General features: G+C 46.3%; 1 protein-coding gene across 1 annotated transcript in view; it reads right to left on the bottom strand.

The window, feature by feature from the left end:
• Window positions 1-27539, bottom strand: part of LOC126234919 (glutamate receptor ionotropic, delta-1-like) — a 191641-nt gene that overhangs the window by 7688 nt on the left and 156414 nt on the right. The window contains exon 10 of the mRNA XM_049943659.1: window positions 17034-17242. Within this exon, the coding sequence (XP_049799616.1) occupies window positions 17034-17242 (209 nt within the window). The remainder of the gene's footprint in view (window positions 1-17033; window positions 17243-27539) is intronic.

The following is a 27539-nucleotide window of genomic DNA, read 5'->3' as shown; positions in this document are numbered from 1 at the left end:
CTGCGATATCGTCTTTTTAACCATTCATTGGTTGGATGAGTGAGGTCACATTAGGAGGCAGAAACAGAGCTCTTATGTCCCCTTTCAACAAATCTTCCTCAGATGGATGTGATGGTGCGTTATCCAACAGCAGTAGAGCACGAACAAGCAGATTTTTTTGCTCAAGTCTTTTTCGACCGATGGCACAAACTCGTCGAAAAACCAGAATTTAAAAAGGTTGCATAACATCCAAGCAGATTTTTGATTGCGGTAGTAAACCGGCAAGGAAGATAAGTTTATATTTTTGAATGCCCTTGGCTTGTTAGACTTGTCAATGACGAACAAGGGGAGCTTGTGGGTACCATCTGCGTTGCTACAAGGAATGACTGTTATTCTATCTTTTATAAGTTTCGTTCCTACCACGGATTCATATGAAGCTGCGAGCGTTTTTGCTGGCAACATTTTAAAGTTCAGCCCTGTCTCGTCGATGTTATACACTTGGCAGGGTAACAGTTCATTTTCTTCTACAACTCCTTAGCAATTGCGGCATCGCAGATATTTTTTCACAGAAAATAGAAACAAATCGGACTCCATGACGAGTTTTCCAACAATCAATCCAGCCTTCACTGGCAGCAAATTTACTTTCGACTTCCAGTTTTTTGTGCAAAACTATCGCTTTTTCTTTGAGAATTGGCCCGGATATTGGAGTTCCTTTCCTTCTTTCTTGACGAAACCACATCCACAATGTGTTATCAAGCAGTTCAAGTTTATGCTTTTTTAATGATTTGCGATTCTTCAGAATGTTTTCACTATCAATCGTGACTGTATAGGATTCAACGTCTTTCTGATTCTTCCTCCAATCCTTAATGGTCGTAACACCTACATTCAGTTCATCTGCAATTTTTGGAGCGATTCTCCTTCGTCCAGTCTTTGCAGCACTGCTAATTTTTTATTTAGTGAAAGAGTTAGTGTTTACGTTTGAATCCAGACATGTTGAAAAACAGAAAACTGTACACACAATGAGTGTACGGTAATAAGTACTGTAGAGAACACGGAAGCAAGCAAACAACGACGTTTTTTAACCCCAACAAAGGATAAAACTGCACAATAACGTACAGTATAACAATATGCACAGCGTTAGGCACCGCAACAATGGCCCGACAGGCGTTCAGTCAGTGACAAGTCGGCACCGGCTCGCGAGACTGAGCATGTTCGGACTAACCGGAGTGACAGACCACCCAAGGTCGGATTACAGGGGTTCTACTGTATTTCACTGTATTTACCATTGGGTAAAACGATATTGTGCACATTATATCAAGTCAGTACCAGACTCCCTTGCTGACCATTTGTAACTGCAGACGCTACTCATAACCCCATCCTAGCCATGTTGTAAATTACCCATCTTACTCACAAGTTCCATTTCATATATCTCAGTTATTATAATTTCTCTTGTTGTGTTACAACATTTTTACTTTATATAATCACAGCTGCATAGCTTAACTGCTCAATCTCACTAGTATATCTTATCTGTTTGTAATTCAGGACCTATTACTGACAAGATCAATTTGTGCAGTCACACCCGTGCGACACGTCAGCGAAGCTTATTGTTCCATTTATTCTATTCTATGAACAACTGTTGCAATTTGTATATGGTTCATTAGTTAATACGTCACGTATTACATCTTAGCTAAATAATCCTACATCGCACTCACAATGAAATAATCCATTTTTTTTAATTCCTAAATTTAACATTAACATTTTTCATCTCTCGAAACGGAGATACTCGGTAGATGCAGTAGTTTAAAATCTTTGACTCAATAAAATTTCGCTGCATCACATGCTTATCTTTGTACCGCATGGTTGTGTAACAGGCGAAAACCTGGGCCACGCGGGGTAGCCGCGCGGTCTTGGCGCCTTGCCACGGTTCGCGCGGCTTTCCCCAACCCCCCCCCCCCTCCCATCACCGTCTGACGTTCGAGACCTCCCTCGGTCATGGGCGTGTGTGTTGTCCGTAGCGTGAGTTAATTAAAGTTAGATTAAGTAGTGTGTAAAGCCTAGGGCCCGATGACCTCAGCAGTTTGGTCCCATAGGAACTTACCACCACCACCGAAAACCTGTTTGTGAAATAAATTATAAATATCGTAGAACACTACACCAGCATTGTGTGTGTGTGTGTGTGTGTGTTTTCATTCATAATGTATAAAATATTCTACCAAATTGTTAACAAATTTCTCTTCTTCAGAAACGCTTTCCTTGCCATTGCCATTCTGCATTTTATATCCTCTCTACTTCGACCATCATCAGCTATTTTGCTCCCAAAATATCAAAATTCATCTACTACTTACGTGTATCATTTCCTAATCTAATTCCTGCAGCATCACCCGATTTAATTCGACTACATTCCATTATCCTCGTTTTGATTTTGTTGATGTTCATCTTATATCTTCCTTTCAAGACACTGTCCATTCCGTTAAACTCTTCTGCCAGGTCCTTTGCTGTCTCTGACAGAATTACAATGTCATCGGCGAATCTCAAAGGTTTTATTTCTTCTCCATGGATTTCAATACCTACTCCGAACTTTTCTTTTGTTTCCTTCACTGCTTGTTCAATATACAGATTGAATAACATCGGTATAGGCTACAAACCTGTGACACTCCCTTCCCAACCACTGCTTCCCTTTCATGCCTCCCGACTCTTATAACTGCCGTCTGGTTTCTGTACAAACTGTAAATAGCCTTTCGCTCCCTGTATTTGACCCCTGCCGCCTTCAGAATTGATACTGCCTACAGAAAACATTAAAGAGACCTTTGGAGAAAAGAGAACCAGTTGTATGAATATCAAGAGCTGAGATGGGAAGATATTAACTACTGAAAAGAACGAATCTGCGGAGGAGCATGTTGTGAGAGGTCTCCCAGTCGCCCACAGAAACTTGGATGTCACATGGCGTGAGGTCGCCGTTATCATGGCGCCAAATGGGGCTGACGCCACAACACGAGGCAGTTGAAGGAACGGGACAAGACAGTGTTGTGTCAATCAGAAATCAGTTACGATACACTGTGATGGTGTTCTTCATGACAACGTGGCCTGAAGAAAACAATTCGATGACTTCACACGATGCAGAATTTTCGGGAAACTGGAAGAAGGACGAAGTGTCACGAGTGTCAGAATTTTGATATTGTTCAATGCATTGTTTCCCGTGCATGGGGAGCATTCCGAACCAGAGGCACTGCTGCCCGAAGAAGAGGAGGTGGTCGACCACGGTAAGAACAACAGAAGATGACCGCTACATTGTGCAGCACGCAAGGAGAGACCCGCTCCAAACAGCGGCTGGAATTGTAACCACTTTATCGAGACTGCAAGGTATGAAATCTTATGCTCCACAGTGGCACGGTGACTGCACGAGGGTGGTCTCTCTGCTAGGCGTCCAGTACGTTGTGCTCCGTTGACAAACAAACATCGGCGGTGGTGCCAAGAGCGTAGGGAATGGACCAACGAAGAGTGGGGTCTCGTGTTCTTCTCGGATGAGAGCAGATTCAGTCTGAGCAGTGATTGTGGATGTACTCTCATATGGTGAGAGATGGGAACACACAATGCGACCTGGAACGTTGTCGAACATGATCGCTTCGGTGCTCCATGTATTACGGTAAGGGAAAGAATAAGGTCGCGTGGTCGCTCTAACTTCCATATCTTCGAACACGGTACATTCGCCGTTCAATGGTGTTGTGACTTCGTACCTCTATCACAGGGCTTAACAACTGGCCGGATTTGAGCGCGAGTACTCGCGTCTGCTCAGGCGTGTGCTCGCGAGCAGGTGCAAGGTCGCGGATTAGGGAGGGAGGGGAGGGAGGGGAAATGCGCGCGCACGTTTGAATGTGATCTCGCATTCTTAGCAGATTTAACTAGTCATCTGAATGCTTTCAACATTTTACTACAAGGTAAAGATCTGCTAATTACTCATTTCATAGATCGAATACGAGCTTTTAAAATGAAATTGACACTTTGGGTGAGTCAGCTGGAAACAGGAAACCTAGCTCATTTTCCTAAATTATCATCCATGCAAGATGTTCACAAAGACTGTGAACGTTATTCACATAGTTTAGTTGATCAGCGCTTTCAAGATCTGACAGCACTAGACAATGATTTTGATGTGTTCTCTCCATATTCAGCGAATATTTAAGAGATTCGTCCTGAGCTGCAGCAAGAAATTATTGACCTGCAGTGTGACAGAGAATACAGAGACAAATTTCAGAACAAGAAAAACATTTTGGAATTCTACAGACACTTCCCTCAGGATAGATTTCCTCGTTTGCACAAACTGGCGGCTACAATAATATCAATGTTCGGTTCCACGTATGTTTGTGAACAACTGTTCTCTGCAATGAAATGTAACAAGACGCGCCTGAGAAACGCATTGTCTGATCGAAATTTAAACTGCACGCTGCGCCTAAAATGCACAAGAACAATTACTCCGAACATAGACGCAATTGTAAAGGGCAAAAAGTACAAGATAACCCAGAATCCCACACTTCAGTGACACCTTTTATTGTGTAACAGTTCACAAATTAATGCGAATGTAGGGGTATACACAAAGCCAATAAAATTATGTGGCACATGTACATTCTCCTTTATTTGTTTCATTTGTCGCAGTAACAATTCGTGAGTGATATCCCTGCAGGTGGCCGCGGACTTACATCGACTGGCGGCAGCTGTTGTGTGCCCCACTTGACTTTCCCCATACTCCGCTCTGGTCCGGTAGTGGGGGTAGCGTGCTCGCGCTGCTCCGTGCTCGCGCCTTGCTGCTCACAGCTTGCTCCGCGAGCACGTATGTTGTGAAGCCCTGCTCTATCACAATGTGCGTCTTTTCGGGCGCTAACTTCATTTTTATGGATGACAATGCGCGACGGCAGTGAATGGCGCAGGTGAGGGAGCTTTTAGAATGAGATGATATTCGACTGTTCGACCGACCTGCCCGTTCCTTCGACTTAAATCCCATCCAGCAACTGTGGGGTGCGTCGGGGACACGTACTGCAGCTCGTCCACAATCGCCAACGACTATGTTGTCGTTGTTAAGCTGGTGGAGGAATGGCACGCCCTACCACAATAACTCCTTAATAATGTTGTGGCCACCATGGGAGGACGTTGTAAGACCTCCATAGCCGTCCGTGGTAATCACACACCCTATCAAGAACCACAGTTCGCCCCCGGTAGTTGAGTGGAGCTGGCACGGTAGCTCAGCATGTTCAGTCAGAGGGCTGCTCGCCCTCTGTAATAAAAAAAAACTGAGTAAATCAATCAACGATCAACTTGAACGGATGTCTTGTGACGTCCGCCCAGACCAAACGCAACGAACAATACCGAACAAACTGAAAAAAAAGTGGTCAGCGCGACAGAATGTCAGTCCTAAGGGCCCGGGTTCGATTCCCGGCTGGGTCTGAGATTTTCTCCGCTCAGGGACTGTGTGTTGTGTTGTGCTAATCAACATCATTTCATCCCCATCGACGCGCAAGTCGCCGAAGTGGCGTCAAATCAAACGACTTGCACCTGGCGAACGGTTTACCCGACGGGAGGCCCTAGTCACACGACACTTACATTTGTTATCAAGAGTCGCACTCCGCTTTGTACTTTCCATGGGACTATCTTGAATCAAAGTGACTTCAGTTTAATTATTGTCTCTGAATAAGAGTGTCATTTCTTTTCGACTCAGTGCACTCACTGCGTATTTATTTTAATTACCTTCTGTGCTATCCTGTAGCAGTTCTTTCCCCGTATCGACCAAGTTTACTTCCAAGTAACATTTCACGCTAAAGTTAACTTTCGTCAAAAAATGTTCAAATATGTGTGAAATCTTATGGGACTTAACTGCTAAGGTCATCAGTCCCTAAGCTTACACACTACTTAACCTAAATTATCCTAAGGACAAACACACACACCCATGCCCGAGGGAGGATTCGAACCTCCGCCGGGACCAGCCGCACAGTCCATGACTGCAGCGCCCCAGACCGCTTTTTTTTGTTATTTATTCATTTATTTATATATATATTTTTTTAACAGTAAGGAACTGAAAAGTAGTAAGTGCACTCGTTGCGTCGAGTTGGGGACGCACATAACTAAAAACATGCTAACAGTTGTAGAAAAAGGCATAAAGAAAGAGAGCAAAGCGCGGGGCTAAGGAAACCGTGAAACAAAACTGAAGGGTGGAATCCATACCACCATTAACCAGTGCTACATCTTGCACCGGATGGGAAACAAAAACTGCGAAGACCTTTTCGCACCGGGGACAAAAAGAGGAAATGGGGCAAATACTGCTACAGAGTGTGAGGGTTCACAACGAAACTCTCCATCTGCTGTATCATCCAGGTATGACTTCTCGTAATGATGAAAGTAGATCCCACGTTGTACCGTGTAGTGTTCTATCATCGTATTGTAATTTTAGCTTCTCTTACCCGTGATGTTCCAGTTATGTGGAGGGTCGTGGAACGCACTCCACAAAAAATTGGAAAAATATTGTCGATACTTAGGGTTACGGAGGATCTTGCAATGTCGTTCCTGCAAATAGTTCCAAAAGTCTAAAGTGTCCTTAGTGCCGTCTTGAAACAAATAATGCACTGCATGTCCACGAAGCCACGCCATTGCATTAGTTTTAGTGCGTGGGTAATACGTCTCATCCGGGAAGAAGATAGTCTTGGGGTCGATATGATTCGGCGTTACTCGAAGGAAGTATGCTGACATTTGCCTCACTAAGTGCCACACTGCCGCAGACTCGCCACAGCTAAGACGGTGTTCATCGTCGTCTTGAACGCCACAGCTCGTGCACGTGGGTGAGTCTACCACGTGGATCGCATGTAGCCTTGATCTGGTCACCTGCTTACCGTTGACAGTGATATACCACATCGCCGTGACGTCAGTGTCCAGTGTTACGTGGTGAATTTTCCTCCATACTACTCGCCAGTTGACGTTCGGGTGCTTCCTCTCCACGACGTTATCGGGTCGGCCACGTTGCGGGACCCGATAAACCGTCTTTGCCGTCGCCAGTTGAGTCGCTGGTAAGGCAAGTCGAACGTAACTTAGTTCGAAGTAAAAGACACCGATGTAGAAGAGCGAGGAGGGGACGTGGTGTATCGGCACAGGTGGCAACAGGGAGGGCGGTGCTAGTTCTTCTATTAACAAACTGGTGAGACTGTCCGGACGGCGGTGCCATAGTTTGACTAATGTGCTCACAAACATGGCGACCGCTCTGTCATGAACGTGTTAAAGGCCAAGCCCTCCCCGATCCGGGGAAAGGTGAGAGTCTCATATTTGATCTTGAAAAGCATTCCTGAACTCACGAAGGACCTAAAAGCCGCAAGTATACGGCGAGCTACCATCACCGGTACAGGTAATATCTGGGCGATGTGCGGAATGCGTGACGCTAAATGTGTGTTGACATACTGGGTCCTTTGGACGATGTCCAGGTCTCGGAGGCGGTTGTTGGCAATGCCAGTCCGAACATTCCGTAAAAGCCGTCGAAAGTTGTGAGCAGCGGTCCGTCGTATATCGGCTGTAAAGTCAATGCCGAGACATTTCAAACTATCTCTGAGCTGTAAGGGGGTGACACTGTTCTCAGACAATCCGACCCCGATGTTCATCGCCACCGATTTTGCGACGTTGATACGACTACCAGTCAGTGGCCATGCTATATTTCGCTATCCAATTCAGTGCGCTAGCGGTGTCGTCACCATTGCGGATGACTATCACCAGGTCGTCAGCGTACGCTTTACATCGGAAAGTGTGGCCTCGTAACGTCATACCTGTTAGTCGTTGGCGCAGGCCGCAGAGGAGAGGTTCCTTGGCCACAGCGTAAAGTAAAGTGGACAGAGGGCAGCCTTGGCGTATCGATCGAGGAATGGTGAGTGGCTGCGTAGGTCGGCCGTTGACGATCACCTTGGACGTCGCGCCACGGAGTAGTCGCATGACGACGGTGACGAATGGCTGTGGGTACCGCATATGTCGGAGGACCGCTTCCAAATAGTCGTGGTCCACTCGGTCGAAAGCTTTACTAAAATCGACTGCTGCCAGTGCACCCTTCAGACGACATGCCCTCGCCAGTGAAATCAAGTCACCATATTCACTGAGTGTTGTTTGAATGTTATTGTCGCCTCCTAATGACGTTTGATTGGGTGAGATAACATTTCGTAAGGTCTGGCGTATCCGCGCCGCCAACAGTCGAGAAAAGATCTTAAAGTCGCAGTTCAATAGCGTCAACGGGCGGTAGTCCTGCAGTCGTGAGCCACCGGACGGTTTGTGAATAGGAATAATCATCCCTTCCACAAGGGCCGCAGGGAGCGGCACTTCCGGGGATAGTAGTTCGCGACAGATGTCCGTCCATCGGGAGGCTAATAAATATTGAAAAGTCCGGTAAAATTTCAAGGGGAGGCCATCAGGACCCGGAGACTTGTTGACAGCACCTTATCTAATGGCGTCGATCACTTCTTCTTCTGTAATTTCTTCCATCAAGGCCGCTTCCATTGCCGGGGTGACGGTGCCGTAAATCGTCTGAGAGACGTCCTCCAGGGCTGTCGGATCAGGGGTCTGAGCGGAATAGAGTTGGGAATAATGATTGTAGAACGCTGTGTTTATGTCTTGTTGCGTGGTGAGGCGACGACCGTCCTCCGTGTCGATGAAGCGTATCAGCGCTCGTTGGCGTCGTTTACGTTCACGAATGACGTGGAACATTGACGGGCGTTCGCCCGGTATCCGATCCTGCGTCCTCGAGCGGATGACTACCCCCTCTAGGTGGCGTCGTACATGAGCGAGGATCTGAGCCTTAGCACGGTGGACCGCCGTTTGTCGCTCCGGAGACGGCGCCATAGCATCGCAGTCGCGCAGTACCCTGAAGTAAAAGTCGAGTGTATGTCTACGCCAAGTAGCGTGGTCGCGACCGTAGGTTATCAACGTTCGCCTCAGTGCCGGTTTGGCGCAGTCCAACCACCAGCGAATCGTTGTGGGATATGCACGGAGGCGATTTTCACACGAATGCCACGTATCCTCAAAGGCTTGGCGGCAATCCGGGTACGACAGGTGAGCGATGTTTAATTTCCGCGGGCTGCGACTTCTCCACACTTGTTGCCGCCGCAGGGTGACGGCACAAATGTAAGCTGAGTGGTCCGAGAAGGCTGCAGGCCACAGTTCCGCATCCTGTGTTCCAGCGGCGAGAGAGCGTGAGACATAAATCCGATCAATACGACTGGAAGAGTGACTCGTGAAGTGTGTGAATCCCGGTCGGTGTCCATGAAGATGTTCCCAAGTGTCCACCATCTGCAGGTCTCGAGTTAGCGTCTCAAGTTCCGGGCACGGATTATGTCGTGGGAGTTGGTCTCTGGGCGCCAGTACGCAATTGTAGTCACCTCCAAACACCAGATGGTCGTGGCGGCCTTGGAAGAGCGGGGCGACGTCTTCCGCAAAGAATCGTGAACGTTCGCGACGTTTGTCCGTCCCGGAAGGTGCGTAGATATTGATAAGGCGGACACCCAGTACTGTGAATGCCATTCCTCTTGCCCCAGGCAGAAACAGGATATCGTCCGCCACTATCCCTTCCCGAAGAAGTACAGCGACACCGCTGCCTGTAGGGGAAGCTGGAGAGACGCAAGCATCGTAATCCTGGAGAAGGGCTATATCGATGGAAGCAGAGTTCAACATATCCTGAAGCAAGGATAACTTAGCGCGCGTCCGTATAGTGTTGATGTTTATAGCTGCAACGCGATACGTTTGAGGTCTATCCATAGCACCCGTATTGGCCATCAATACCCCTGTAAGACGAGGGCTAGTAGAAATCCTTGGGTAACAGAAGAAATATTGAATTTAATTGATGAAAGGAGAAAATATAAAAATGCAGTAAATGAAGCAGGCAAAAAGGAATACAAACGTCTCAAAAATGAGATCGACAGGAAGTGCAAAATGGCTAAGCAGCGATGGCTAGAGGACAAATGTAAGGATGTAGAGGCTTATCTTACTAGGGGTAAGATAGATACTGCCTACAGGAAAATTAAAGAGACCTTTGGAGATAAGAGAACCACTTGTATGAACATCAAGAGCTCAGATGTAAACCCAGTTCTAAGCAAAGAAGGGAAAGCAGAAAGGTGGAAGAAGTATATAGAGGCTCTATACAAGGGCGATGTACTTAAGGACAATATTATGGAAATGGAAGAGGATGTAGATGAAGATGAAATGGGAGATACGATACTGCGTGAAGAGTTTGACAGAGCACTGATAGACCTGAATCGAAACAAGGCCCCGGAGTAGACAACATTCCATTGGAACTACTGGCGGCCTTGGGAGAGCCAGTCGTGACAAAACTCTACCATCTGGTGAGCAAGATGTATGAAACAGGCGAAATACCCTCAGACTTCAAGAAGAATATAATAATTCCAATCCCAAAGAAAGCAGGTGTTGACAGATGTGAAAATTACCGAACTATCAGTTTAATAAGCCACGGCTGCAAAATACTAACGCGAATTCTTTACAGACGAATGGAAAAACTAGTAGAAGCCGACCTCGGGGAAGATCAGTTTGGATTCCGTAGAAATACTGGAACACGTGAGGCAATACTGACCTTACGATTCATCTTAGAAGAAAGATTAAGGAAAGGCAAACCTACGTTTCTAGAATTTGTAGACTTAGAGAAAGCTTTTGACAATGTTAACTGGAATACTCTCTTTCAAATTCTAAAGGTGGCAGGGGTAAAATACAGGGAGCGAAAGGCTATTTACAATTTGTACAGAAACCAGATGGCAGTTATAAGAGTCGAGGGACATGAAAGGGAAGCAGTGGTTGGGAAGGGAGTAAGACAGGGTTGTAGCCTCTCCCCAATGTTATTCAATCTGTATATTGAGCAAGCAGTAAAGGAAACAAAAGAAAAATTCGGAGTAGGTATTAAAATCCATGGAGAAGAAATAAAAACTTTGAGGTTTGCCGATGACATTGTAATTCTGTCAGAGACAGCAAAGGACTTGGAAGAGCAGTTGAACGGAATGGATGGTGTCTTGAAGGGAGGATATAAGATGAACATCAACAAAAGCAAAACGAGGATAATGGAATGTAGTCGAATTAAGTCGGGTGATGTTGAGGGTATTAGATTAGGAAATGAGACACTTAAAGTAGTAAAGGAGTTTTGCTATTTGGGGAGAAAAATAACTGAAGATGGTCGAAGTAGAGAGGATATAAAATGTAGACTGGCAATGGCAAGGAAAGCGTTTCTGAAGAAGAGAAATTTGTTAACATCGAGTATAGATTTAAGTGTCAGGAAGTCATTTCTGAAAGTATTTGTATGGAGTGTAGCCATGTATGGAAGTGAAACATGGACGGTAAACAGTTTGGACAAGAAGAGAATAGAAGCTTTCGAAATGTGGTGCTACAGAAGAATGCTGAAGATTAGATGGGTAGATCACATAACTAATGAGGAGGTACTGAACAGGATTGGGGAGAAGAGGAGTTTGTGGCACAACTTGACCAGAAGAAGGGATCGGTTGGTAGGAAATGTTTTGAGGCATCAAGGGATCACCAATTTAGTATTGGAGGGCAGCGTGTAGGGTAAAAATCGTAGGGTGAGACCAAGAGATGAATACAGTAAGCAGATTCAGAAGGATGTAGGTTGCAGTAGGTACTGGGAGATGAAGAAGCTTGCACAGGATAGAGTAGCATGGAGAGCTGCATCAAATCAGTCTCAGGACTGAAGACCACAACAACAACAACCCTTGTAAGGCTGTCTCGTCACTGCATCTGATGGCGGGAAAGGATCAACACTGGTTGGGTAAATTTCCCCGCGTGGCGTCCGACACGGTGGGCAAGGAGTTTTCCTCACAGTCGTCCGCCCAGTCGCCATGAAATACCATCGGCTGTTGGTGACTGTTAGTGGCTGCTGCGGCACTCGGCGCTGAATCCATCGGGTCTACTGGCTGGGAATCGGCAGCGGCTGTCTGCTTGTGATCCTGCTGTTCTGTGGGGTCGGAGGAGCTGAAACCTCCACCACGGCGAACTGTAGAGTTTGATGTTACAGCGGCCTCTGTACCGCCGGTACCGTCGTCGGGGTGTCCACAGTCCATGTCAGACGATCGCTGCAAACAGTCGTCCGATGGAGCACGCCGCCGTCTCTTGTGTTTTCGCGGGGAACGCTGTTTACGGACGTGTGTTTCAGTATCTGAATGTGGGTGGATTTCTTCAGCTGCTCCGGTGTCTGGAAGAAAAGCCGCTGTCGGCACAACCCGTGGGTCAATGTCCATCCTGGCATCCATGCCTTCTGGCAAGGTCGGTCGGTGATTATCTTCAGGTGGGGGCGCCGTTGTAGAGGCCGGATCCTGTACTGCAGAATCCAGCATGGTCTCGCTATCGGGGTCGACTATCGGACTAATGTGGTCAGCATCGGAAAGAGTTGCTGCCCGTGCAACTTCGGCGTAATTGAGAGGAAGGTCACCGTAGAAGGAGTCATAGATTCACCTGTCGGGATTTGAGTTAGCCGTCGTCGGAGACAATCCGACCGGACGTGCCCTTCTTGGCCAAAACCAGAGCAAGTGCGTGGCTGACCGTCATACATAATGATCGCGCTAGATCCGCCGATGACAAGATACGATGGTACATGTTTGGTCAGTTCAATTCTGATCCGTCGTACCCCGTTAAGAACGGGGTACGTTGTAAAGGTGGTCCATTTTTCGGCCATATGGCTGATTACTCTGCCGTAGGGCTGGAAAGCCGCGGTGACTACGTCCGGTGGTACTTCGAAAGGGAGTTCAAAGACGCGTATCGTACGGAGGCCAACCCCGCGTGATCGATAGACTGCCCCAATATGGCCATCAGAATGTTTGAATTTAAGATCGTTCGAATGAGCGCGCACGATTCTGTTGCACACCTCGTCACTTACTAACTTGACGGCCGGCCGAAGTGGCCGTGCGGTTAAAGGCGCTGTAGTCTGGAACCGCAAGACCGCTACGGTCGCAGGTTCGAATCCTGCCTCGGGAATGGATGTTTGTGATGTCCTTAGGTTAGTTAGGTTTAACTAGTTCTAAGTTCTAGGGGACTAATGACCTCAGCAGTTGAGTCCCATAGTGCTCAGAGCCATTTGAACCATTTTTTGAACTAACTTGACGTAAACAACACTGCTCGTGATAGAGAGATGGGTACCAATTATGTCTCGCGGTTCAATTTTAACGTCGTCACGTAGAAAGCGTTCCACTTCAAAAGCTCGCGGTCGTGCATGATCGGGTTGAAAACTGATCTTGATGGTGGTTTGTCGGTATGAATGTGCCATGTTGCGTCGGTAGTCACGGACTCTAAACTAGCGACAACGCAGTAGTAAACAACTACGGGCACTCGCGACCGCGCGGACGGGACGTAAACAAGACGTCCTCGCCGCAGCGCTGCGGAAAGCAGACTGTCCGCTCGGCTAATCCCTCGCGGCCTTACTTTCGACCTTCAGTTTTTCTCATCCTTGTACTTCGCACATGGATGAAATGCGACGTGTGAAGGATACAGCGATCCTAGGTTTAAAATCAATAGAATTTAAAACAGCCATAGGCCGCAAACACTTTTTTCCGTACTGTATGCATTTTTTACCTCGTTTTTATTAACTTCAGCAAATCAATGGTAAAATTTTTGCTGATACCTTTCGACTCACAAGAAAAACACATGGCACTCGGATTTTTTTGTAATTTTTTATGTTTATGTTTCGTAAAGTTCAGAACCCAAATATCGATCACCCAAATCAGTTCGATGCAACTGTCAAAAATTCTCGAAAGCAAATCGACGCTGGAGTTTACCAAGCTTCTTTAATATTCTGAAAGAAGGTCAATTATTTCCGTCTGGCAGCGTGGCTCTGTGACAGGCTGTTCGCCTGTCTCGTAGGGGGCCTAGGCTCGATTCCTGACCAGTGCAAATATCTAAACAAACGCACAGGTTCTACGAACTTTTCGGTGTAGGGTAAAATACATAAAAACGGAAAAAATCAGTAAGGCTCCGGACTGGTAATCGCTGATTAGAATCTCCTTTGTGCCATTATTTCACTTTTTTCATTCAGTTCGTACACCTATATCATTTAACTATAAAATTCGTCTTAAACCGGGTGGTCCATTGATAGTGACCAGTCCAAATACCTCAAGAAATAAGCATCAAACGAAAAATCTACAAAGAACGAAACTCGTCTAGCTTGAAGGGGGAAACCAGATGGCGCTATGGTTGGCCCGCTAGACGGCGCTGCCATAGGCCAAATGGATATCAACTGCATTTTTGTAAATAGGAAATCCCATTTTTATTACATATTCGTTTAGTAAGTAAAGAAATATGAATGTTTTAGTTGAACCACTTTTTTGCTTTCTGATGGATGGCGCTGTAATAGTCACAAACGTATAAGTACGTGGTATCACGTAACATTCTGCCAGTGCGGATGGTATTTGCTTCATGATACATTACCCGTGTTAAAATGGACCGTTTACCAATTGGGGAAAAGGTCGATATCGTGTTGATGTATGGCTATTGTGATCAAAATGCCCAACTGGCGTGTGCTATGTATGCTGCTCGGTATCCTGGACGACATCATCCAAGTGTCCGGACCGTTCGCCAGATAGTTACGTTATTTAAGGAAATAGGAAGTCTTCAGCCACATGTGAAACGTAAACCACGACGTGCAACAAATGATGATGACCAAGTAGGTGTTTTAGCTGCTGTCGTGGGTAATCCGCACTTCACTAGCAGACAAATTGCGCGAGAATCGGGAATCTCTAAAACGTCGGTGTTGAGAATGCTACATCAACATCGACAGCACCCGTACCATATTTCTATGCACCAGGAATTGCATGGCGACGACTTTGAACGTCGTGCACAGTTCTGCCACTGGCCACAAGAGAAATTACGGGACGCTGACAGATGTTTTGCAAGCGTTCAATTTAGCGACGAAGCGTCATTCACCAACAGCGGTAACGTAAACCGGCATAATATGCACTATTGGGCAACGGAAAATCCTCGACGGCTGCGACAAGTGGAAAATCAACGACCTTGGCGGGGTTAATGTATGGTGCGGCATTATGGGAGGAAGGGTAATTGGCCCCCATTTTATCGATGGCAATCTAAATGGTGCAACGTATGCTGATTTCCTACGTAATGTTCTACCGATGTTACTACAAGATGTTTCATTGCATGACAGAATGGCGATGTACTTCCAACATGATGTATGTCCGGCACATAGCTCGCGTGCGGTTGAAGCGGTATTGAATAGCATATTTCATGACAGGTGGTTTGGTCGTCGAAGCACCACACCGTGGCCCGCACTTTCACCGGATCTGACGTCCCCGGGATTTTTTCTGTGGGAAAGTTGAAGGATATTTACATCGTGATCCACCGACAACGCCTGACAACATGCGTCAACGCATTGTCAATGCATGTGCAAACATTATGGAAGGCGAACTACTCGCTGTTGAGAGGAATGTCGTTACACGTATTGCCAAATGCATTGAGGTTGACGGACATCATTTTGAGCATTTATTGCATTACTGTGGTATTTACAGGTAAGCACGATGTAACAGCATGCGTTCTCAGAAATGATAAGTTCACAAAGGTACATGTATCACATTGGAACAACCGAAATAAAAGGTTCAAACGTACCTACGTTCTGTATTTTAATTTAAAAAACGTACCTGTTACCAACTGTTCGTCTAAAATTGTGAGCCATATGTTTGTGACTATTACAGCGCCATCTGTCACAAAGCGAAAAAAGTGGTCCAACTAAAACATTCATATTTCTTTACGCACTACACGAATATGTAATAAAAATGGGGGTTCCTATTTTTTAAAAAAACTCAGTTGATATCCGTTTGACGTATGGCAGCGCGTCCGCAGCTCGTGGCCGTGCGGTAGCGTTCTCGCTTCCCGCGCCGGGGTTCCCGGGTTCGATTCCCAGCGGGGTTAGGGATTTTGTCTGCCTCGTGATGACTGGGTGTTGTGTGATATCCTTAGGTTAGTTAGGTTTAAGTAGTTCTAAGTTCTATGGCACTAATGACCATAGATTTTAAGTCCCATAGTGCTCAGAGCCATTTGAACCATCCATGGCAGCGCCATTAGTGGGCCTACCATAGCGCCATCTGGTTTCCCCCTTCAAGCTAGACAAGTTTCGTTCCTTGTAGTTTTTTTGTTTGACGCTTATTTGTTGAGATATTTGGGCCGGTCACGATCAATGGACCACACTGTACATTCCAATGGAAATGCCATGTGTCTAGGGCCTCCTGTCGGATAGATCGTTCGCCTGGTGGAAGTCTTTAGAGTTGACGCCACTTCGGCGACTTTCGTGTCGATAGGTATGAAATGATGACCATAAGGACAACATAACACCGAGTCCCTGAGCGGAGAAAAACTCCGACCCAGCCGGGAATCGAACCGGGCCGGTAGGCGTGACATTCCATCGCGCTCACCACTCAGCTACCAGGGGCAGATATATATATTCCACTTAACTACATCTAATTCTCATTTTTATGAAAAATACACGCCCGCTTCTTTGTAACTAAGTACAGTACATACAATCCATTTTTCGTTCGAAATATAAGTTTATAATTACTGATCTTTTGTAAAAGATTGTTAATAAACATTATTTAAATTTAAAAAATTGCAGATTAATTTTTTTTTACGTCTATGTGTTTCACACTATACGGAATTGCTCGGGCACAGGCACCATTGTTTAAAATTTCCCTTTGGTCGGGGTTCAAACACAAGCCACTTGCAGGGCAACACTCTACCAGGGTGCCACTATGCCTTTCGGCGAATTGGCATAAATTTCGGGTATTACCGACGCTCGGAAAATTTTAAATTCGATTACCTCGAGAATTCTTGAGAGTTGCATCGAACTGCTTTGTAAATTGATATTTGAGTTCTTTGAACTTCATGCACCATAAACATACAAAAATTCAAAACCGCGTTTGCCGTTGTGGTCTGCTTGTGAGTGGTTTTGTGGCCTAGGGTTGACCACCCGAGACTGATATGTTTGGTGTTCTCTACCAGCGCTGTGAGCGTGCAACGTCACAGAGACGCCCTGTGCGTGGACTCACCCTGAGGAACATCTCGCCCTGTCCGGCCAGCGTGTAGCCGAACTGGAAGTCGCTCTGCAGCAGGTCGTCGAGGCCGCGGATGGAGGCCACCCTGACGGACAGCACGGACGTGATGAAGGCGGCGTACGCGTTGTACATGACCAGCGCGAACACCAGCCCGAACATCAGCACCAGGCTGCCGGACGCCGTCCGCGGGTTCCACGTGCTGCCTAAAGGACAAGAATTCGACCACTCAGAGAGCATCGCCGCACCATTAGGTTTCAGATCAACACAGCTCCGACACTTCCAAACAGATAGGACACGGCCTGACGTTAGTGGGTAAACAGACGTGAAGGCCAGATGTCTAGAGGCTGGAGCCAAACTCGACGACCTGTCGACTAACTACCTCCTTGTCGACGCGTTCGCTTCCAGATCACCCTCTCACTTACCTACCAAGCAATCTGCACAAACAGTACGCATCTTTCGCCACTGATACGCTGCTTACACATCATGCAAGTTGATCTACGGTCTTGTGGAATGGACTAGCATAGAGATACAGCTAAAGTCGTACTGAGGCGGTGAAATGTTACATTATAAATTAATAAAAATTAGCCCCAATTTTAATTAACGCCTGTAAATATTCTAAATAATTTTACTTATATAAATAATTTTGTCTATTAATAGAAAGAAACGATGTAATAAAGAGGTTATGTATTTTTAATTTTTAATGAATTATTTTGTAAAAAAAAGTCTCTATGAGCTAAAATATGTAAAGAAAACACTGTGAAACAAAACGTTGTAACTACCTTCATTTGTCTAGCGATATAAAAAAGCGAAACGCGACTATCTCTCTCTCTTTTGTGCTCCGCTACCGAGATAAGTTGTGTAAGTGTCACTTGTAGCCGGCCGAAGTGGCCGTGCGGTTAAAGGCGCTGCAGTCTGGAACCGCAAGACCGCTACGGTCGCAGGTTCGAATCCTGCCTCGGGCATGGATGTTTGTGATGTCCTTAGGTTAGTTAGGTTTAACTAGTTCTACGTTCTAGGGGACTAATGACCTCAGAAGTTGGGTCCCATAGTGCTCAGAGCCATTTGAACCATTTTTTTTTGTCACTTGTATCCTTTTATTGAATATTTATGTTAATTTGATGTTAAGTAGCCGTGCTTCATTTGACGATCCCTTTCCTTGCTATTCATGTTATAGATTGAAGATCTAAAGAAACTGGAACACGTGCCTGATATCGTGTAGGGCCCCGCGACCACACAGAAGTGCCGCAAAACGACTTGGCGTGGACTCGACCTAATAGCTGAAGTAGTGCTGGAGGGAACTGACACCAAAAATCCTGCATGGCTGTCGATAAATCCTTAAGAGTACGAGGGGTGGCCATCACTTCTGAACATTACGTTGCAAGGCATCGCAGATATGCTCAATAATGTTCATGTCGGGGTAGTTTGGTGGCCAGCGGAAGTGTTTCAACTCTGAACAGTGTTCCTGGAGCCCTCTGTAGCAATTCTGACCGTGTGGGGTGTCGCATTGTACCGATGGAATTGCCCAAACCCGTCGGAATGCACAATGGACATGATTGGATACAGGTGATCAGACAGGATGCTTACGTAATTGTCACCGGTCAGAGTCGTATCTACACGTATCAGGGGTCCCGCATCACTCCAACTGCACACGCCCCACACCATTACAGAGCATCCACCAGCTTGAACAGTCCCCTGCTGACATGCAGTGACCGTGGATTCATGAGGTTGTCTCCGTAAGGTTACACATCCATCCGCTCGATACAATTTGAAAAGGAGACTCGTCCTACCGGGCAACATGTTTACAGTCATCAAGAATCCAATGTCGGTGTTGGCGGGCCCAGGCGAGGCGTAAAGCTTTTTGTCGTGCTCTCATCAAGGGTACACGAGTGGGCCTTCTGCTCCAAAAGCCCATATCGATAATGTTTCGTTGAAAGGTTCACACGGCTGATACTTTTTGATGGCACAGCATTCAAATCTGCAGCAATTTGCAGTTCTGTCACGTTGAACGATTCTCTTCAGTCGTGTTGGTCCCGTTCTTGCAGAATCTTTTTCCGGCCGCAGCGATGTCGGAGATTTGATGTTTTACCGGATTCCTGATATTCAACGGTACACTCGTGAAATCGTCGTACGGGAAAATCCCACACTTCATCGCTACCTCGGAGATGCTATATCCCATCGCCCGTGCGCCGGTTATAACACCACGTTCAAACTCACTTAAATCTTGATAATCTGCCGATGTAGCAGCAGTAACCGATCTAGCAACTGCGCCAGACACCTGTTGTCCTACACAGGCGCTGTCGACCGCATCGTCGTATTCTGCCTGTTTACATATCTCTATATTTAAATACGCATGCCTATATAAACTTCTTTGCCGCTTCGTTGTATGTGATTTTTTTTTCTTAGTCCAGTTTCAGGGTGCATCGAAGAGAAGATCGCGGCACATTGCTTGTTTGCCACGACCGAACACTGTTAGCGTTCATTCGCCGTGTAATCCATGAGATTATAATTCATATGTCCCTGAGATCACTTGTGCCGACCTTTTATTCCTAAATTCCGGGCAATGTTATTACGCGAACGGCCTAATATTCCGATCGGTTTTTGGTCTCCAAACAATATCGTATACCAACGCACTCTCCAGTCTGATGTACTGACGATGCTGGAAGGCGAAGTTCAGCTTAATTAGAAAAGAGAGTAAAATTTTTTTGCCATGTTTCATCATTTCAGTAGCATTGCCTCCAGCAAAACAAAAAACATTCATGTAGTGTTCTCAGCCAAAAGTTACCTATTATGCAAAGCTTTCTTAAAAGTCATGTTTACTAGCAGTGATCAAACCTATTAAAATCCATTTTAATCAATTAATTCATATCTCATCCTTTTTCATTATTTTTTATTGAGAAACGCTACAGCGGACTGCTGTTCAAGTCTTCTTGAGGCCATCCAGATTTAGATTTTCCGTGCTTTCTCTGACACAATTAAGGCATAAGCTGGAACGGGTTATTTGAAAACGACTTGGACAATTTGCTTTCCTATTCTTACCCAAAGAAAGCAGGTGTTGACATATGTGAAAATTACCTAACTATCAGTTTAATAAGCTACAACTGCAAAATACTACACGAATTCTATACAGATGAACTGGTAGAAGCCGACCTCGGGGAAGATCAATTTAGATTCCGTAGGTATGTTGGAACACATGAGGAAATACTAGCCATACGACTTATCTTAGAAAATAGATTAAGGAAAGGCAAACCTACGTTTCTAGCATTTGTAGACTTAGAGAAAGATTTTGACAATGTTGACTGGAATACTCTCTTTCAAATTCTGAAGGTGGCAGGGGTAAAATACAGGGAGCGAAAGGCTATTTATAATTTGTACAGAAACAAGATGGCAGTTATAAGAGTCGAGGTGCAGGAAAGGGAAGCAGTGGTTGCGAAGGGAGTGAGATAGGGTTGTAGCCTATCCCCGATGTTATTCAATCTGTATATTGAGCAAGCACTAAAGGAAACAAAAGAAAAATTCGGAGTAGGTATTAAAACCCACGGAGAAGAAATAAAAACTTTGAGGTTCGCCGATGACATTGTAATTCTGTCAGAGACAGCAAATGATGTCAGAGACAGCAAATGATCTGGAAGAGCAGTTGAACGGAATGGACGGTGTCTTCAAAAGAGGTTATAAGATGAACATCAACAAAAGCAAAACGAGGATAATGGAATGTAGTCGAATTAAGTCGGGTATGCTGAGGGAATTAGAAGAGGAAATGAGACACTTAAAGTAGTAAATGAGTTTTGCTATTTGTGGGGCAAAATAACTGATGATGGACGAAGTAGCGAGGATATAAAATGTAGACTGGCAATGGCAAGGAAAGCGTTTCTGAAGAAGAGAAATTTGTTAACATCGAGTATAGATTTAAGTGTCAGGAAGTCGTTTCTGAAAGCATTTGTATGGAGTGTAGCCATGTATGGAAGTGAAACGTGGACGATAAATAGTTTGGAGAAGAAGAGAATAGAAGCTTTCGAAATGTGGGGCTACAGAAGAATGCTGAAGATTACATGGGTAGATCAAAATTCAAATGTGTGTGAAATCTTATGGGACTTAACTGCTAAGGCCATCAGTCCCTAAGCTTACACACTACTTAACCTAAATTATCCTAAGGACAAACACACACACCCATGCCCTGGGTAGATCACATAACTAATGAGGAGGTATTGAATAGAATTGGAGAGAAGAGAAATTTGTGGCACAACGTTACTAGGAGAAGAGATCGGTTGGTGGGGCATATTCTGAGGCATCGAGGGATCACGAATTTAGTATTGGAGGTTAGCGTGGAGGGTAAAAGTCGTAGAGGGAGACCAAGAGATGAATACACTAAACAGATTCAGAAGGGTGTAGGTTGCAGTAGGTACTGGGAGATGAAGAAACTTGCACAGGATAGAGTAGCATGAAGAGCTGCATCAAACCAGTCTCAGAACTGAAGACTACAACAACAACATTCTTACCCAATACGAGCTTATGTTCCGTTCGTTTGTTCGGGACATGAAACCCTGATCTTCCTTTCTACGTTAGCACATAGGTTTTTTACTATAGTGGATAGAGTTGAGGTGTAGGGGAAAGATGGACTGCGGGCAAAGGTAGGAGACATTGCAAGCGTACCATGTGCAACCGGGCGAAGTTTTTTTGCATGTGCGCTGGTAGACGTTTGGCATTGCCATGTAGAGTTTATTCATGACGTATGACATCCTGACAGATTTTTCAGGAGGGTGCGTGCAGCACAGGATGCAATCTCTGCCCACTGACACCCAACACATGGACAGCCGCGGGGAGAGTTGCGCTGGGAGGGGAACAACTTGTGCTTCCCTGACGCATTGCTGGCACTACACGGGTGCTTACTGGTTTGGCACGCCACGGCATGACAATGCCATAACTGCTACTGTGAACAGCGGACAATTTCAAAGGCGCTTTGGAGGCCATTCTGGTGCTAAACTTACATCCCTTTGGTTGTAACACATCTTCCTCGCAGTATGTCACGAAAATAATGTCTCATCTAAACATCTAACCGGACAGCAATTTTTATGAAAAAATACCAATCAGTCATTGTTTACCGATATCTTGCGTACCACAAGAAATACGCTGTAACTGTTTATTCACAACAAAATGCACTTTATTACGTTAGCATGAGTGCCAATAGCACAATTTCACTGTCTAGTGCTCCAAATTTTCGAGGTAATATCCATTTAGTATCACATGATTTTTTTTCCATTATCTGGTACACAACTTTTTTACCACATGGTGCCGTGTGTAGAATGCAGGTGCATCCTCTGTGGTGTCCACATCAACATCTCAGCTAATTTGCTGCACTATGAAACGAAATGTTTTGAGCATAATGTCGACAAGTACTTTCAAAAATATCAGCTACTGTTAAAAAAAGGTAACTTCAGTGATATATACCGTCTGCTATGACTGAAGGTCGCTAATATGAAACTTCTAAACATATCTGTATAACTAAGAAGATAATGTAGGTTCCTTTCCCGGATTTATTCGTGCAATTAAACGGCACTTAACTCTTCATCATTTTTCTTCACGTACACTGGAATGTGTAGACAGTACGGTTAACACTAAAAAAATACTGTATGTATGCAGCAACAAACAGGTAATGTTCCATTTAAGTCCTTACAACTCACAATACACTTCATCTTACCAGACTCGTACCATCACAATGGCGTCGATCCGTATGAATCCACTTATCAGTATGATGTGTACTCTGTCTGGCCTGGTGCATGCACTGATTGTGTTCCGGAGTAACACCAAGCGCCGGCGTGTCGGCCGGGAACGTAACAGCCGAGAAGGCTGTGAGACGATGTCAGCCAATAGAACCCTGACTAGTACCGCATCACGACAAGAGAGAATATAAACGCCACTCCAGCTAGCCTCGGCCAAACTAGAAGAGTTGCACTATAAGACGAACCGTCATACTAACTCTTTAGTCGTGACTTGTGATCTATACTGATTACTTGCATGGACATTCTACTCTACTGGCATTCAAAATTGCTACACCAAGAAGAAATGCAGATGATAAACGGGTATTCATTGGACAGATATATTGTACCAGAACTGACATGTGATTACATTTTCACGCAATTTGGGTGCATAGATCCTGAGAAATCAGTAACCAGAATACCCAACTCGAGCCGTAATAACTGCCTTCATACGCCTGGGCATTGAGTCAAACAGAGCTTGGATGGCGCGTACAGGTACAGCTGCCCATGCAGCTTCAACACGATACCACAATTCATTGAGAGTAGTGACTGGCGTATTGCGACGAGCCAGTTGCTCGGCCACCATTGATCAGACGATTTCAATTGGTGAGAGATCTGGAGAATGTCCTGGCCAGGGCAGCAGTCGAACATTTTCTGTAACCAGAAAGGCCCGTACAGGACCTGCAGCATGCGGTCGTGCATTATCCTGCTGAAATGTAGGGTTTCGCAGGGATCGAATGAAGGGTAGAGCCACGGGTCGTAACACATCTTAAATGTAACGTCCACTGTTCAAAGTTTCGTCAGTGCGAACAAGAGGTGACCGAGACGTGTATCCAATGGCACCCCCCACCGTCATGCCGGGTGATACGCCAGGATGGCGATGACGAATACACGCTTCCAATGTACGTTCACCGCAATGTCGCCAAACACGGTTGCGACCATCATGATGCTGTAAACAGAACCTGAATTCATCCGAAAAAATAATGTTTTGCCATTCGTGCACCCAGGTTCGTCGTTGAGTACACCATCACGGGCGCTCCTGTCTGTGATGCAGCGTCAAGGGTAATAGCAGACATGGTCTCCGAGCTGATAGTCCATGCTGCTGCAAACGTCGTCGAACTGTTCGTGCAGATGGTTGTTGTCTTGGAAACGTCCCTATCTGTTGACTCAGGGATCGAGACGTGGCTGCACGATCCGTTACAGCCATGCGGATAAGATGCCTCTCATTTCGACTGTTAGTGATACCAGGCCATTGGGATCCAGCACGGCGTTCCGTATTACCCTCCTGAACCCACCGATTCCATATTCTGCTAACAGTCATTGGATCTCGACCAACGCGAGCAGCAATATCGCTATAATAAGATAAACCGCAATCGCGATAGGCTACAATCCGACCTTTATCAAAGTCGGAAAGGTGATGGCACGCATTTCTTCCCCTTACACGAGGCATCACAAGAACGTTTCACCAGGCAACGCCGGTCAACTGCTGTTTGTGTATGGGAAATCGGTTGGAAACTTTCCTCATGTCAGCACGTTGTAGGTGTCACCACCGGCGCCAACCTTGTGTGAAAGCTCTGAAAAGCTAATCATTTGCATATCACAGCATCTTCTCCCTGTCGGTTAAATTTCGCGTCTGTTGCACGTCAACGTCGTGGTGTAGCAATTTTAATGGCCAGTAGTGTATAAGTCGAAAGACACTGATTATTTCCATGTCGCCATTTGCTTGTGACCCATCACTGTAAGAAGACAGAGTTAAGTATTGTCACTTTAATTTATTGCAATAGCCTCTATTAATAAGATTTGCTTGAGTGTTGTTTAGCTATCCGATAAAGCAGCTTCCTAGGCACCGTATTTTAGACGCGTGGGCTGGATCCCACAGATTGGGTTGGGAATAGTATCTTAAAGCCGTTGTTTCACCTCCTGAGGCAAGCTGGCCAACTGTTGTAACTGGTCCTTGATATTCTGCATACTATCGCTGGGGCAGAGTTGAAATCCGGTCTGATCTCACACATATTCCATCGGGGACAGATCTGGTTGGCCACGGGAGTATCTAACCAGCTCACAGAAAATTCGTGGAGACTTGTGCAAAGCGTGGACGGGTGTTGTCCTTTTGAAAAAAGACACCATGACACTCCCCCATCAGAGGCAACATATGAGAATGCAAGACGTCCGTACGTGCAACTGCACCGTCAGAGCTTCGACACCCAACAGCAGCCGCGACTTGAAGTCATATCCGATGGTTCCTCACACCGTAACGCCAGGAGTAACAAAGCTGTCCCTCTCCAAAACAATAGTGGAGACGGACTCCTCCCCAGGTCGCCACCATACTTTAGCAATAGGCATCCGGAGTGGCACATAACCACAATTCATTGCCAAACACAGTGTGGCGACCTTCATCAGAATTCCATACTTCTCTGTCACAGCACAACTCCAGACGCTGCCGTTTGCTAACGGCATCCTGCGCATACAACGGTAATTCCAAAAATAGTCCCGTTGCTGTTAGTCTCCGACCAGAATGTTGCTAGGATTGCCGGCCGAAGTGGCCGTGCGGTTAAAGGCGCTGCAGTCTGGAACCGCAAGACCGCTACGGTCGCAGGTTCGAATCCTGCCTCGGGCATGGATGTTTGTGATGTCCTTAGGTTAGTTAGGTTTAACTAGTTCTACGTTCTAGGGGACTAATGACCTCAGAAGTTGAGTCCCATAGTGCTCAGAGCCATTTGAACCATTTGTTGCTAGGATTCCATTACTTGTGAAAGGGTACAGTACCGCCCGACATTGAAAATAGGTACAACATTCTTCGTTATTCTTGTCAGAACAACATACACTCCTGGAAATGGAAAAAAGAACACATTGACACCGGTGTGTCAGACCCACCATACTTGCTCCGGACACTGCGAGAGGGCTGTACAACCAATGATCACACGCACGGCACAGCGGACACACCAGGAACCGCGGTGTTGGCCGTCGAATGGCGCTAGCTGCGCAGCATTTGTGCACCGCCGCCGTCAGTGTCAGCCAGTTTGCCGTGGCATACGGAGCTCCATCGCAGTCTTTAACACTGGTAGCATGCCGCGACAGCGTGGACGTGAACCGTATGTGCAGTTGACGGACTTTGAGCGAGGGCGTATAGTGGGCATGCGGGAGGCCGGGTGGACGTACCGCCGAATTGCTCAACACGTGGGGCGTGAGGTCTCCACAGTACATCGATGTTGTCGCCAGTGGTCGGCGGAAGGTGCACGTGCCCGTCGACCTGGGACCGGACCGCAGCGACGGACGGATGCACGCCAAGACCGTAGGATCCTACGCGGTGCCGTAGGGGACCGCACCGCCACTTCTCAGCAAATTAGGGACACTGTTGCTCCTGGGGTATCGGCGAGGACCATTCGCAACCGTCTCCATGAAGCTGGGCTACGGTCCCGCACACCGTTAGGCCGTCTTCCGCTCACGCCCCAACATCGTGCAGCCCGCCTCCAGTGGTGTCGCGACAGGCGTGAATGGAGGGACGAATGGAGACGTGTCGTCTTCAGCGATGAGAGTCGCTTCTGCCTTGGTGCCAATGATGGTCGTATGCGTGTTTGGCGCCGTGCAGGTGAGCGCCAAAATCAGGACTGCATACGACCGAGGCACACAGGGCCAACACCCGGCATCATGGTGTGGGGAGCGATCTCCTACACTGGCCGTACACCACTGGTGATCGTCGAGGGGACACTGAATAGTGCACGGTACATCCAAACCGTCATCGAACCCATGGTTCTACCATTCCTAGACCGGCAAGGGAACTTGCTGTTCCAACAGGACAATGCACGTCCGCATGTATCCCGTGCCACCCAACGTGCTCTAGAAGGTGTAAGTCAACTACCCTGGCCAGCAAGATCTCCGGATCTGTCCCCCATTGAGCATGTTTGGGACTGGATGAAGCGTCGTCTCACGCGGTCTGCACGTCCAGCACGAACGCTGGTCCAACTGAGGCGCCAGGTGGAAATGGCATGGCAAGCCGTTCCACAGGACTACATCCAGCATCTCTACGATCGTCTCCATGGGAGAATAGCAGCCTGCATTGCTGCGAAAGGTGGATATACACTGTACTAGTGCCGACATTGTGCATGCTCTGTTGCCTGTGTCTATGTGCCTGTGGTTCTGTCAGTGTGATCATGTGATGTATCTGACCCCAGGAATGTGTCAATAAAATTTCCCCTTCCTGGGACAATGAATTCACGGTGTTCTTATTTCAATTTCCAGGAGTGTATTTTTTGTAATAATAACTCAATTTCACTTAATACACGGAAGCCGGATACCAGTGTAGGAAAGAAGGACAACTTATTTATTTAATTGATCACATGTGTACTCCCACAAATAAATCCCTACATCCAATTTACCTGAGCTTTGAGCGCCTGAAATGTGGCTGACCAACATGGTAACATGGTGCCCCCCCACCTCGGCGGAGGTGTAAGATGACCTGAAGAACGGCCATGTTTCAGCACTCTGGCGCTGGATCTTGTGTTGGTAAGACTTGTCTTAGGTTTGCTCCGTAAATACAAAAGAGTGGAGAGGATGGTATGGATGTGAAATACTTAAGAGTAGCTTGGAATAATAATTTCTCTATTTCAGGATCTTTTGGGGGGAGAATTAAATGACAGGTAGGTAATATTAAGGGGATTGTAGTAATATTTGGAAGTGACGAACGGTCACAATGGAACCACGTGTAGCAATAAGTTGAAATACTTGCGAGTGCTAGTACTAAGTTGAAATA

The sequence above is a fragment of the Schistocerca nitens genome, chromosome 2 (genome assembly GCF_023898315.1).
Source record: "Schistocerca nitens isolate TAMUIC-IGC-003100 chromosome 2, iqSchNite1.1, whole genome shotgun sequence".
NCBI lineage: Eukaryota > Metazoa > Arthropoda > Insecta > Orthoptera > Acrididae > Schistocerca > Schistocerca nitens.
The sequence above is the reverse complement of the archived record's forward strand: the minus strand, read 5'-3'. Positions and strand labels throughout refer to the sequence as shown.